This window comes from Polypterus senegalus, chromosome 3 (genome assembly GCF_016835505.1).
Source record: "Polypterus senegalus isolate Bchr_013 chromosome 3, ASM1683550v1, whole genome shotgun sequence".
NCBI lineage: Eukaryota > Metazoa > Chordata > Cladistia > Polypteriformes > Polypteridae > Polypterus > Polypterus senegalus.
Window position 1 is genome coordinate 19,194,512 of NC_053156.1, and position 12,602 is coordinate 19,207,113.

A 12,602-nucleotide genomic window follows, 5' to 3' on the forward strand; every position below is an offset into this window, starting at 1 on the left:
CATTCGATTTACATAACCAACAATTTAAAATATGGGGAATTAAATGGTAAAATCGAGCCGAATTATCAGCAGGAGAACTTAAACGCAAATATATATGGTATATTATTTTAGATAGACAGACAGACAGACAGACAGACAGACAGACAGATAGATAGATAGATAGATAGATAGATAAAATTATATACAATACTAAGTATTTGTGGAAGAGCACATGCAAGATCTGTGTTTGCAGTATTATATATTTGTTATTATGAAACAAACTCCTTTTTGTTTGTTAAACAGAACCTGCCCAATTGTCCTCACCTCCCACCTCACTCTATGCTGGAAAAAATATTGCTAAGTTTCGTGGACTCACACAGCATCTCCATAATATATAAAACCATTTTACAGTCCCTCCTTTTCAAAGATCCAAGAGGACACTGGAAAAAAAGATCTCTCACTCAACATCTCAGAAAAGGAGTGGAAGGGAGCAATGCAGAGAATTCACTCAAGCTCCATATGCGCAAGGAATACAATTATCCAATTTAAAATTATATATCGAGCACATCTGTCTCGCTTAAAATTGTCTAAAATGTTTCCAGGGCAAGATCAAACCTGTGAACGTTGCAATCGAGTTCCAGCCTCACTAGGCCACATGTTTTGGGCCTGCACCAAATTAACATCATTCTGGTCCAAAATCTTTACATGTCTATCAGGCAGCCTGGGCGTCACAATCCCTCTTAATCCACTAACAGCTGTGTTTGGTGGTCTTCAGATGGGCTTAAAGTGGAGAAGGACAAACAAACTGTGATTGCCTTTTTGCTACACTATTGGCACGTAGACTTATTTTGCTCAACTGGAAGAATCCTAACTCACCTATTCTAAGTCAGTGGATAGCTGATGTTCCATACTATTTGAAATTGGAAAAAATCAAATTCTCACTTAGAGGATCTGTGCAGAACTTTTTCTCTCCCCATTTCTTTTTCTTCTCCATTTATCTTTATTCACTTATTAATTTATCCATTTACTTATTTTCACTAACTTTAAGTTTTACTCTGTTGGCCATGCTCTCTTTCTCAGTGGTGGGGGTTGATTTGTTTTCAATCCTATTTTTGTAAAAATTGATCTATTTGTATGGAATGTTGTGTCATAATAAAATCAATAAAATTAATAAAAAACAAAAAAAATGAAAAGAACTACTGCATTCACCATGACTGATTGTTCAGTAACTTTACCACTTGTAGGTAGAAGCTGTCTCTGATTCTACTAGTGAAAGTGGGCAATGAAGAAGAGTGAGTAAAGGGATGTGTAAAGGGTGTAGGATGGCCTGCTAATCCTGCTTGCTTTTTAAAAGTTTAAATTGTTTTTACTCGTTACTTGTTAAATTATTTATTTTATTTAATTGTTTGCTATTAACATTATTAAAAAAATAAAGTTCACTTCTCTTCATTTCTTAAACTGCCCAGATTAAGCACTATGTAAAATACTACTAACAATCACAACCATTAAGGACGTAAAAATAAGTATGAATTAACAACAAAAAAATGTAATTTCATACATCTTAGAAACTCACTTATGCTGGGCATAGTGGCAGAGAGGCTGAAGCTCACCCAAGCAAGCATCGGGCAACAAGGCGGGAATAGCCCCTGGACGAGGCGCTAGACCAAAGCAGGGTTAACATACACACTGGCCATTTTATCACCACCAATCTACCTAACAAGCATGTCTAAATGTAAACACTAAACTATAAATGAAATGGTCAAGTGATTAGACCAGTGCCATTTTCCGGGGTTCCCCCTCCCCTCTGCTATATCAGAATTCTGTGGGTATGAATGTTCTGACCAATCAGAATTCTTTCAATCTATACATAAAGGTGCTGGTCATAAAATTAGAATATCATGACAAAGTTGATTTATTTCAGTAATTCCATTCAAAAAGTGAAACTTGTATATTAGATTCATTCATTACACACAGACTGATGTATTTCAAATGTTTATTTCTTTTAATTTTGATGATTATAACTGATAACTAATGAAAGTCCCAAATTCAGTATCTCAGAAAATTAGAATATTGTGAAAAGGTTCAATATTGAAGACACCTGGTGCCACACTCTAATCAGCTAATGAACTCAAAACACCTGCAAAAGCCTTTAAATGGTCTCAGTCGAGTTCTGTAGGCTACACAATCAGGGAGAAGACTGCTGACTTGACAGTTGTGCAAAAGACGACCATTGACACCTCGCACAAGGAGGGCAAGACACAAAAGGTCATTGCTAAAGAGGCTGGCTGTTCACAGAGCTCTGTGTCCAAGCACATTAATAGAGAGGCGAAGGGAAGGACAAGATGTGGTAGAAAAAGTGTACAAGCAATAGGGATAACCGCACCCTGGAGAGGATTGTGAAACAAAACTGTGGGGGAGATTCACAAAGAGTGGACTGCAGCTGGAGTCAGTGCTTCAAGAACCACCACACACAGACGTATGCAAGACATGGGTTTCAGCTGTCGCATTCCTTGTGTCAAGCCACTCTTGAACAAGAGACAGCGTCAGAAGCGTCTCGCCTGGGCTAAAGACAAAAGGACTGGACTGCTGCTGAGTGGTCCAAAGTTATGTTCTCTGATGAAAGTAAATTTTGCATTTCCTTTGGAAATCAAGGTCCCAGAGTCTGGAGGAAGAGAGGAGAGGCACAGAATCCACGTTGCTTGAGGTCCAGTGTAAAGTTTCCACAGTCAGTGATGGTTTGGGGTGCCATGTCATCTGCTGGTGTTGGTCCATTGTGTTTTCTGAGGTCCAAGGTCAACGCAGCCGTCTACCAGGAAGTTTTAGAGCACTTCATGCTTCCTGCTGCTGACGAACTTTATGGAGATGCAGATTTCATTTTCCAACAGGACCTGGCACCTGCACACAGTGCCAAAACTACCAGTACCTGGTTTAAGGACCATGGTATCCCTGTTCTTGACTAGCCTGACCTTAACCCCATGGAAAATCTATGGGGTATTGTGAAGAGGAAGATGCAATACGCCAGACCCAACAATTCAGAAGAGCTGAAGGCCACTTTCAGAGCAACATGGGCTCTCGTAACACCTGAGCAGTGCCACAGACTGATCGACTCCATGCCACGCCACATTGCTGCAGTAATCCAGGCCAAAGGAGCCCCAACTAAATATTGAGTGCTGTACATGCTCATACTTTTCATGTTCATACCTTTCAGTTGGCCAACATTTCTAAAAATCCTTTTTGCATTGGTCTTAATTGATATTCTAATTTTCTGAGATACTGAATTTGGGACTTTCATTAGTTGTCAGTTATAATCCTCAAAATTCAAAGAAATAAACATCTGAAATACATCAGTCTGTGTGTAATGAATGAATCTAATATACGAGTTTCACTTTTTGAATGGAATTACTGAAATAAATCAACTTTGTCATGATATTCTAAATTTATGACCAGCACCTGTATAAAAGGCAAAGCCCTCACTGACTCATCACTAATTCACGCACTTTTCATTCGTGTGGGAAGCTGAAATTTCACATGCTCATTCTTTGCAGTGTACTTACAAAAGATTAAGGGAGGTTTCATGTCTTACTGCAACACCCAAGGGAGGGAAACAGGTGTACCCACTAAACTGTATATATAGATAGGGGAAACCCCTCCTCACTATTTCTGCGACTTCCAATATATGTAAGACGACCACATTTCCCATTCTTATCCTTTACACCGTACTTACAAATGTTAAGTATGTTTCATTTTGTGCCGTGCGCCATAACCAACTTTCAAAAAATAACGTCTTCTTTCTGGCGGTTCTCACCATTATGCTGTAAGGAACTTTCGGAACCGACCTCTCCTTTTGGCGGTTTCATTCCTTATTTCTGTCAACGGAGGATTTATTTCACGGTCGAGACGCATAACGGCCACCCCGGCCCCTCTTCCTTTTTCCACACAGCCGCTGTCCACGCACCTACCACGTGGTTGGCTCCCAGCCTATATACATTAATGACATCCCGTGCTCATGTGCCTCCTCACTCGCTTCATTACTTTACTCAGCTGTTCGTCGTGCTCACTGCTCCCTTCTTCTTTACTCCACCGGTTCAAGCCTGTTATTGTTGGCCTTGCGTCATGTCGTCTTGCTGGTGACTCCTGCCTTTTTTTTTTTACTCCACTGCTTTACTACGAAACTTACAACCGACAAAACTGTGTAACAGCACCAGGCTTCAGATCAAATCTCTGCAAAAGAACCTCATTGAGGCAACTGTCTTCACTGGAGACTGGATTTATTCCTCGCATCCCTCTCATACCCTCTGACCTCCCATTCCAATTCAAATACCTCCAATTTCTAGAGAAGGGTCTGCTTCGCTATGACAATAAATAAGTCACAGTTTCAGACTCTAAAAAAGGTCGCCATTGACTTGACAAGATTGCTTCTCACATGGCATACTTAACGTTACATGCTCAAGAGTAAGCTCAGCAGACAACTTGGTCATTTTACAGCAAACATCATTTACAAAGAGATCCTTACCTTCTCATACACAACATTTACAATCAGAAATGAAACTCTTTACAATCATCAAATTCACTCTCAAAACTAAAATAAGCCAATAACAATTACATTGACAATCATGTTTCCTTTTTTTTCATAACTTTTTTAACACACTGCTTCTCCGCTGCGAAGTGCGGGTATTTTGCTAGTTAAAATATAAGTCGAGGACTGAATTAGGTGTTTTCAGGTAGCACTTCCTCATACAAGGCGTCATTTGGACCTGCGACAAATTACTGAGTCATGTGTTTACAGTGGGACCCCGACAATTTTTAAAAAGTGTTTGGATGAGACCTCGGGACAGCCACAGTCTAGCCACTAACTGACCAAATGCACGACAAAACAGACTGAATGGCCTCCCCCCACACCCGTCTGTCAAATGTCTGATGTTCTAATTTTGCCTTTTCCTGTGGTTCATGGGAGCCCAGACTTGGCCACTTCTGGGGCCGTTTCCACCGCATTGTCATTGCAGGATGTTCAGATATTGCACAGCTTTAGGAAATGGCCTTTGAGTGAAAAAGGAAGAAACGAGATCAGCAGCTGGCAAAGCTATCAGAGGAATCCCATACAAGAGAGCCTTTATCTACCAAAGGATGCCCACCGAGAGGAAGTAGAAAAAACTCAAGACGTCAGACTTACCTGTCCGCATCCGGGTGCACTGCAGACAAAAGGCCTGTCGTCCCCCATGATTCCAAGCTTGACTGCAAATAGAAAAGAGAGAAAAGTTTTAATGAGGGCGGAGTGGTGGCTCTGAGGCTAAGGATCTGCGCTGGTTGCCGGTTCGAAACCCCATCACTGCCAAAAAAAAAAAAAGAGATCCTACTCTGCTGGGCCCATAAGCAAGGCCCTTAACCTTCAATTGATCCAGGGGCGCTGTACAATGGCTGACCCTGCGCTCTGACCCCAAGTGGTATGTGAAAACTAACAAATTCCTAATACAAGAAATTATATAAGTCGAAATAAAGAACAAAAAAAGGAGACAAGTCCACAAGCCACAAGCTCATGTCTTAGCATTGGGGCAAGTTACCACTCATGACATCACGTTTCACTCAGCAGACATTTTCATCTAAAGCAACATACAAAAGAAGTCGTGGAGCCATCAGGACTGTTTTGAGACAAGTGATACAGAAGAAGGCTACAAAACTGATTGAGATTTAAAGCAAGATGAACAACACAAGACTGCCTACTCTTATCTTAGCTAACAAGAGCCTACTGTCAACACCATTAGATCAGTGCTCTCCAACTCCAGTCCTGGAGGGCCGCAGTGGCTGCAGGTTTTCATTCTAAACCTTTTCTTAATTAGTGATCCATTTGTGCTGCTAATTAACTCCTTTTCCTTTTATTTTTATTTTGCCTGATTGTTCCCCTGAATTGCTTCATTTCTTTCCTTAAATGGCACTCAAACAAAAATGAAATGTGAAGTGAGTGAGCCAACAGAAGACCAACTATGTCAGGGCCTCAAACTCCAACTAATTTCACTCCAACTAGATGCTTAAATAGGCGCCGAGTCTTGCTGTTAATTAAATTCGTTCTTTAATTCCACGGCTTGTTGCTGCTCTCATTGTGCAATGACAGACATTTCTGAAATTGTTGATTTTCTTTATTTTCTAACAGCACCTTTCAAATGGTTTATGGACCTGAGCAGATGGACATTCCTGAGACCTTCACCTTTCCTTATTTTCATATACTTTATGATGGTCACAGTTTACTGGTCCTGTTCTGGCTTAAATTTTATTTCATTAATGTTTGGTTGCTAATTAAGGAAAAAGAAAAAATTAAGGCGGGGTCTTCAACTCCAGTCCTGGGGGTTGGGAAGCGCAGTGGCTGCAGCTTTTTATTCTAACCCTGTTTTTAAATTGGTGACCAGCTTTTGCTGCTCATTAACTCCTTTTCCGTTCATTTTAGCTGTCTTGTTTTTTTTAACATTTGTTCCTCTGAATTGCTTCATTTCTTTCCTTAAACAGAAATGAAATGTGAAGTGAGTGAGAACAACAGAAGACCTCCTAAGTCAGGGTCTCAAACTCCAATCAATTTCACTCCAACAATTTGCTTAAATAGGCGCCGAGTCTTGTTGTTAATTAAACTCATTCTTTAATTCCATGGCTTGTTGCTGCTCTCATTGTGCAATGACAGACATTTCTGAAGTTGTTGATTTTCTTTATTTTCTAACAGCACTATTCAAATGGTTTGTGGACCTGAGCAGATGGACATTCCCGAGACCTTCGCCTTTTTTTATTTTGAGATATTGGATGATGGACACTAGTTGTTTTGGCTCATTACGTATCTCATGATTGTTTGGTTGCTAATTAAGGAAAAAGAAACAATTAAGGGGCCGGAGTCTGCAGTTAATTAAAATGAATTCAAAGGAAGTTAATTAGCAAAAACAGGTCACTCATTAAGAAAAGGGTTTGAATGAAAACCTGCAGCCACGGTGATCCTCCAGGACCAGAGTTTGAGACCACTGCACTAGATCACCCTGGTGGTCACACTCTGGCATCTTTGGCATTTGTGACCAGAAAGGGTCCTCTTAAGCAGACCCCAAATTAGAACAACCAAGAGATTCTCTTGAAATAAAGATGGTGCACCTCTGCTTGGGGGTTCACCGTTGTAAGTGGTGGGTCTATTTTTATTGAGTCTTTGTAAAGTCTAAATTTCTCCTGTGCACGGGATCTATCAGCAGGGTCTATAAAAAGTACTCACCCCTTCTGGCAAAAAGAATGGCCAGTTTAGCAAAGACAAAGAGTTTAACAAACATCAAGACTCAGATTGGTCCACCACAGACTTAGGTGTCAATCTGCTAGCTTGCTAATCAAAATTCTGTGTTAAGTTACCAATGATTTAATCACCTTAAATATTATTAATATTTTAAGTATATAAACTTATGTTAATAGTACTGAGCCCTGGAGGTGTCAAGCCAAAAAAAAAAAAAACTGTTTGAATGAATTAACTTGTTTGAACAGATTATTATATATTCTATATATATATATTATATATATAGAATGGATTATTTTATTCCCCTCTTTTTTAGTAGTGCAGAGGTCCATTCTGTATTAATTTGTTTGACCAGATTATTATTTTTCCACCTTGCAGTCCAGTTTTTATTACGGAGCCCCATACGGTCAGTGAACTGTAAGGTGTGTATTAACATCACTGAACTGGAAAAGGAACTAGTTGGAAGACCAATTTCATGCATATTATATTTATCTCTAGTAGGATTGACTACTGCAATGCAGTGTTCACTGGATGCTTAGGCTGTTCTTTATTCAGCTTCCAGTTAATCCAAACTGCTGCTGCAAGAATTATTACAAGAACAAGAAAATACGAACACATAACTCCAGTTCTTAAATCCTTACACTGGTGCCCCCGGTTAAGTTTAGGGCAGATTTCAAAATCCTCCTTTTAACATATAAAGCATTAAATGGCCAAGGTCCGGCTTACTTGTCTAAACTTATCATGACTTACAAACCTGAGCGCACATTAAGATCTCAAGAGGCTGGTCTGCTTATGATTGTGAGGATTAATAAAATAACAGTGGGAGGTCGAGCTTTTAGTTACAGGACCCCCTAAACTGTGGAGTGGTCTACCTGCTACAATAAGAGATGCCCCTTCGATCTCAGCTTTTAAATCCCGGCTGAAGACTCACTACTTCAGTTTAACATATCCTGACTAGAGCTGCTGATTAACTGTGCAGACTGCATCTCTGTTGTCAGCCATTAGCACTAAAACATAAGTAACATCATAGTTAGAATTTGTTACTAACCCTCATCTATTCTGTTTCTCTTCTCGGTACTCAAATGTGGCACTTGGTGCCACGGCCCACCTGCCAAGTTGTTTGCCTGCCTGTGGTAAAGTCAATCCTGATGGAGGATCGCAGGAATCATGGGAAAGAGGGGTCCTTTCATCGGATTGGCTGACCCAGCGCTATTTCAGCTGTTGAATGGCCAAAAGTGGGAGGCAGCTTGATGGATGAGGTCTCCATGACTCTAAACATATCCAAATCATATTATGGGATATCATCTACTGTTAAATTCTGCTACATACTTCTAAAATTTTTATTTTTTATTCAGTAGTTGTTCTGTTCTGTGTATTGTATTGTATTGTATTGTATTGACCCCCTTCTTTTTGACACCCACTGCATGCCCAACCTACCTGGAAAGGGGCTCTCTTTGAACTGCCTTTCCTGAGGTTTCTTCCATTTTTTCCCTACAAAGTTTTTTTTTTTATTGGTAGGGGGTTTTCCTTGTCTTCTTAAGAGCCAAGGCTGGGGGGCTGTCAAGAGGCAGGGCCTGTTAAAGCCCATTGTGGCACTTCTTGTGTGATTTCGGGCTATACAAAAAAAAATAAATTGTATTGTGTTCTTTTGAGGAGTCCTGAAATGAGTTTCAAATGCAAATTACAAAAATGGATTAATGGAATTTTCCCCGAGAACGTGATATTCTGGAGTCACTGGTGTAAATATTAATAGATGAGAAGGTCAGTTTAAAATCTAGTCAATAATGGCACTGAACAGCAAAGAATGAACTGAAACTATTGGCTGCCTATACTCTTCCAGTTCACTAAACTGCATACCAAGGACAACGAATAGCTACTGAAATAAGAAAAAAATACAAAATAACCCATTCAAACAGTCAGTCAGTCATTTTCCAACCCACTATATCCTAACACAGAAATACAGGGGTCTGCTGGAGCCAATGCCAGCCAGCACAGGGCACAAGGCAGGAAACAAACCCCGGGCAGGGCGCCAGCCCACCGCAGACCCGTTCAAACAAGTTAAGTAATTTGTTCAAATGAGTTACTAATTAATTCAAATGGACTACGAATGATTTTTGTTTCTGCCCAGCACCTATGGGGCTCCATATAATAGTGACATGTACAGATGCCTACAAACGTTTTTACATTTTACTGTCAACATTGAATCTCAGTGGATTTCATTTGATTTTTTTGAAACTGAACAGCAGAAAATGACTCTTTATGGTCAAAGTGAAAACGAATCTGTGCCAAGTGGTTGAAATTAATTACAAAAAAAAAAAAAAGTCATTGCCAAAGTATTCAACACTAATATCTGAAAAATATACTTCATGTTCTCAAAACCAGTAATACATTTCTCAGAACTGGACTGCATGATGCAAAAGTGTATATTTGTTTTGATTCATTTCACACGAAAAGCAGATGTGAAAAGTATTCTGTCAAAACTATAAAGGCACATCTGTACATTCAAACACAAAACTCAGCCATTTGAGTATCAGTAAATAAAACACAAGCAATGTTTTCTCAACAGAAAGAGGTCATCCTCCTAACGGCCATATGTGCAAATGATCCCGGTTAACGTACTCATCAACCAATCATCCCCACATCATATACAGGATGGTCACCAGTGAACGTGGAGCGAGAAAGAGTGAGAGTTAGGCAAGAAAGAGGAAGAGGTGTCAGAATGCGTGGCAGCTGAAGTGGAAGATCTAGGCGTGCACTTATTTCGTTAGAGATCTAGTAACATTGGTGGACCCATGTGATTTGATTGGATTAGATGAACTTTATCGATCCCATGGGGCAATTCAGATAAGCCATAGCCCTACAATGAGAGAGGCAGGTCAGAGGGTACAACCCTACCTCAGTAGATTCCCCTGTTGTGTCAGTCATAAGGACTTACAGCTATGAGTACTGGTAAGCTATGAATCACCGTTAGCATGGCACTGCCAGACCTAAACACTAGTGTGGCAAATTGCTCACGTACTGAAGTGACTTTAGCTGCAGGCCGAAGTCCCATTTCACTTATGGTGCCAAACGGAGTGCGTTGCAGTGCAGCCCGTCTAATGGCCAGCAAAAGTGCTGTGAAGAAGCTGTCTGTTGTTATGGTTCTGACTTTGTCCAGTCAGGGGACATTGTATCTTTGATTGCCGGTACAACAAACAGTTCTGAGCAGGTGTCAGCCACAGCACCAACTGTGGTCATCGCTGCTCTTGTCAAAAGAATGGAGATAAACGGCATCAACTCAGACAGAAAGAGGCAAGTTTGTTGTACCACGTGAACATCACTGAGAGAATAAAACTGAACAATAAAAATATTATATATACTGTATATATATATATATATATAAATACTTTTAAAAACCAACTCGTAAAATAAAAGGTGGGCGCTTTTGCTAAGATTTTAAGAAGTGTTTTTTGAATGTTGACTGATGAAAAACACCCACTCTTTTATTTTATGAGTGATGTATGAGAGACTTATTTTTTACTTTTTAGTACACTTTTTAACTTAATATATATATATATTTGTTTTAGTATAATTTTATAGTCAATATCTTAACACTTCCTTTAATATTTCCAGCCGTTACTAGCACCATCTATTGGTGAAATCTTGAACTATTCTTCATATGACAATTTTATTTCTTAATTAATATGGATTAATTGATCAATTAGTGAAACTGATTCATGTATAGTTATCGGAAGGGAATTAAGTGTGCAAAATGTCAAGTCATTTAGACAATAGGAAGCGGGTTAAATATCGATTACAAGATTTGTACCAGACAACAAACAGGTGAAGTTAATATAAAGCGTGGTAATAAAATAATAAAAACAAGGGCTAACTTTTACAAGTAGCCAAAATTTACACCAGGTGTTACAGACTCCAATCAAATGCAGGTTTTTATTATATTATAGTAATAATAATAGCAGCTCACTACTCAAAATGCGGAGCACCCAGACTCAGCAGTTCTTACCTCTGCACTATCCAAGACGACGTATCAACTTTCCGTCAATTGACACCTGAACTTGGGTTTTTAACTCACTGACAGCAACATGCAAATTGAATGATTTTTTGTTTTTTCTTTGGTAATCTCTATGTATATATAAATGCCAAATACCACTGACTCACTCATCAGGAAATCTCCCGAACCATGAGGACTTGGGACTTGAAATTTGGAATGTAGGTTACCCTTGACCCATAGGTGCTCGCTAAGAAACGGTTTTGTAAATTTTGTGGTCCAAGCGCGTTCCGTCTGTAAGTCTGTCCGCTTTTCACAAGAGAATTACTTAACAGATTTAGATCGGGTTGTTTTCTATAATTTGCTTGATCTTTCCGGTTGATTTTGCGACTTTTCTCATCGTGCTAAGTATACCATAGTTCGCTGGCGGTACCGATGTATTTATGCAAATGCAAGAGAGTGGCTGTGGGCGGAGAGCAGAAGGGCGGGGACTTCCTCATTCACTTGCCAGCCTCTGTTCGAGTTACTCTACCTGTCGCCACGTGTTGGGAGTGCACCTTGCCTCCGCTTAGCTAGCGATTCCTGCTTGTTCAGCAGACATTATCATCTACAGATTGTTAAGGAGTAACGTTTGACGTTTTTGAGACAGATATCAGAGCTCCATGTGTTTTACAGGGTAGCTGCTGATTGCCAGACATATCACGGGCACGTGCTTTTCTCCCCACGCGGGGAACACTCTCCTGTCAGAGTGGAATACGATCAGATACAGTCCCGACATCTATTGATTTTTAAAGTTTGTCCTGTTTCATTACTATGTGGGCGCAGTCACGGGGTACAGCTAGTTCTTGAATTAAAGCACACGTGTTTATTTGATATTTGGACTAAAGGCTTCACACATTATACACTTCACGTCATCATTAGTATAACATGGAAAAAGTTTCTGCTTTAGGTATGTGTTCAGCATTTCTTGTCATGCATTTCTTGCACAGATCGTTGTAGATACGGAACAAACATGAACAATATGGGTTCCAAATAACGATATATTATTTACCGTATACAACTCCGGGCACCTCACACCATGATTTGGGAAAACTTTGCAACTGACTTACCCCATTGGGGGATTCAAGGGGTTATGGGATAACAGGCTGCTGTAAACAAAAGACGCTGATGAGGAGAGGTGCGAAGGAATTGAAGGTGTCGCGGGATTACGAGTTTTTTGCAGGCTTCAGGGATTCTAGTGTTAGCAATCACTGTTTTGTCTATCATGAAAGCAATTGCTGTGTAGCATGAATGTTGTCTACACATTCATCGATAGACGGCAGTGAAGACCTCCAATGGATGGCAGAGGAAAACTCTTCATAGAAGAACTGAAAAAAAAGGGCCATTGTTGAA

At 39.9% G+C, this 12,602-nt stretch overlaps 1 protein-coding gene across 2 annotated transcripts in view; it reads right to left on the bottom strand.

Annotated features, from left to right (window-relative positions):
- atf7b (activating transcription factor 7b) overlaps positions 1 to 12,602 on the bottom strand; it is a 180,210-nt gene that overhangs the window by 66,311 nt on the left and 101,297 nt on the right. For both annotated transcript variants that reach the window (XM_039746726.1, XM_039746727.1), the window contains exon 2: positions 5,150 to 5,211. In XM_039746726.1, coding sequence (XP_039602660.1) covers positions 5,150 to 5,211 — 62 coding nt within the window. The remainder of the gene's footprint in view (positions 1 to 5,149; positions 5,212 to 12,602) is intronic.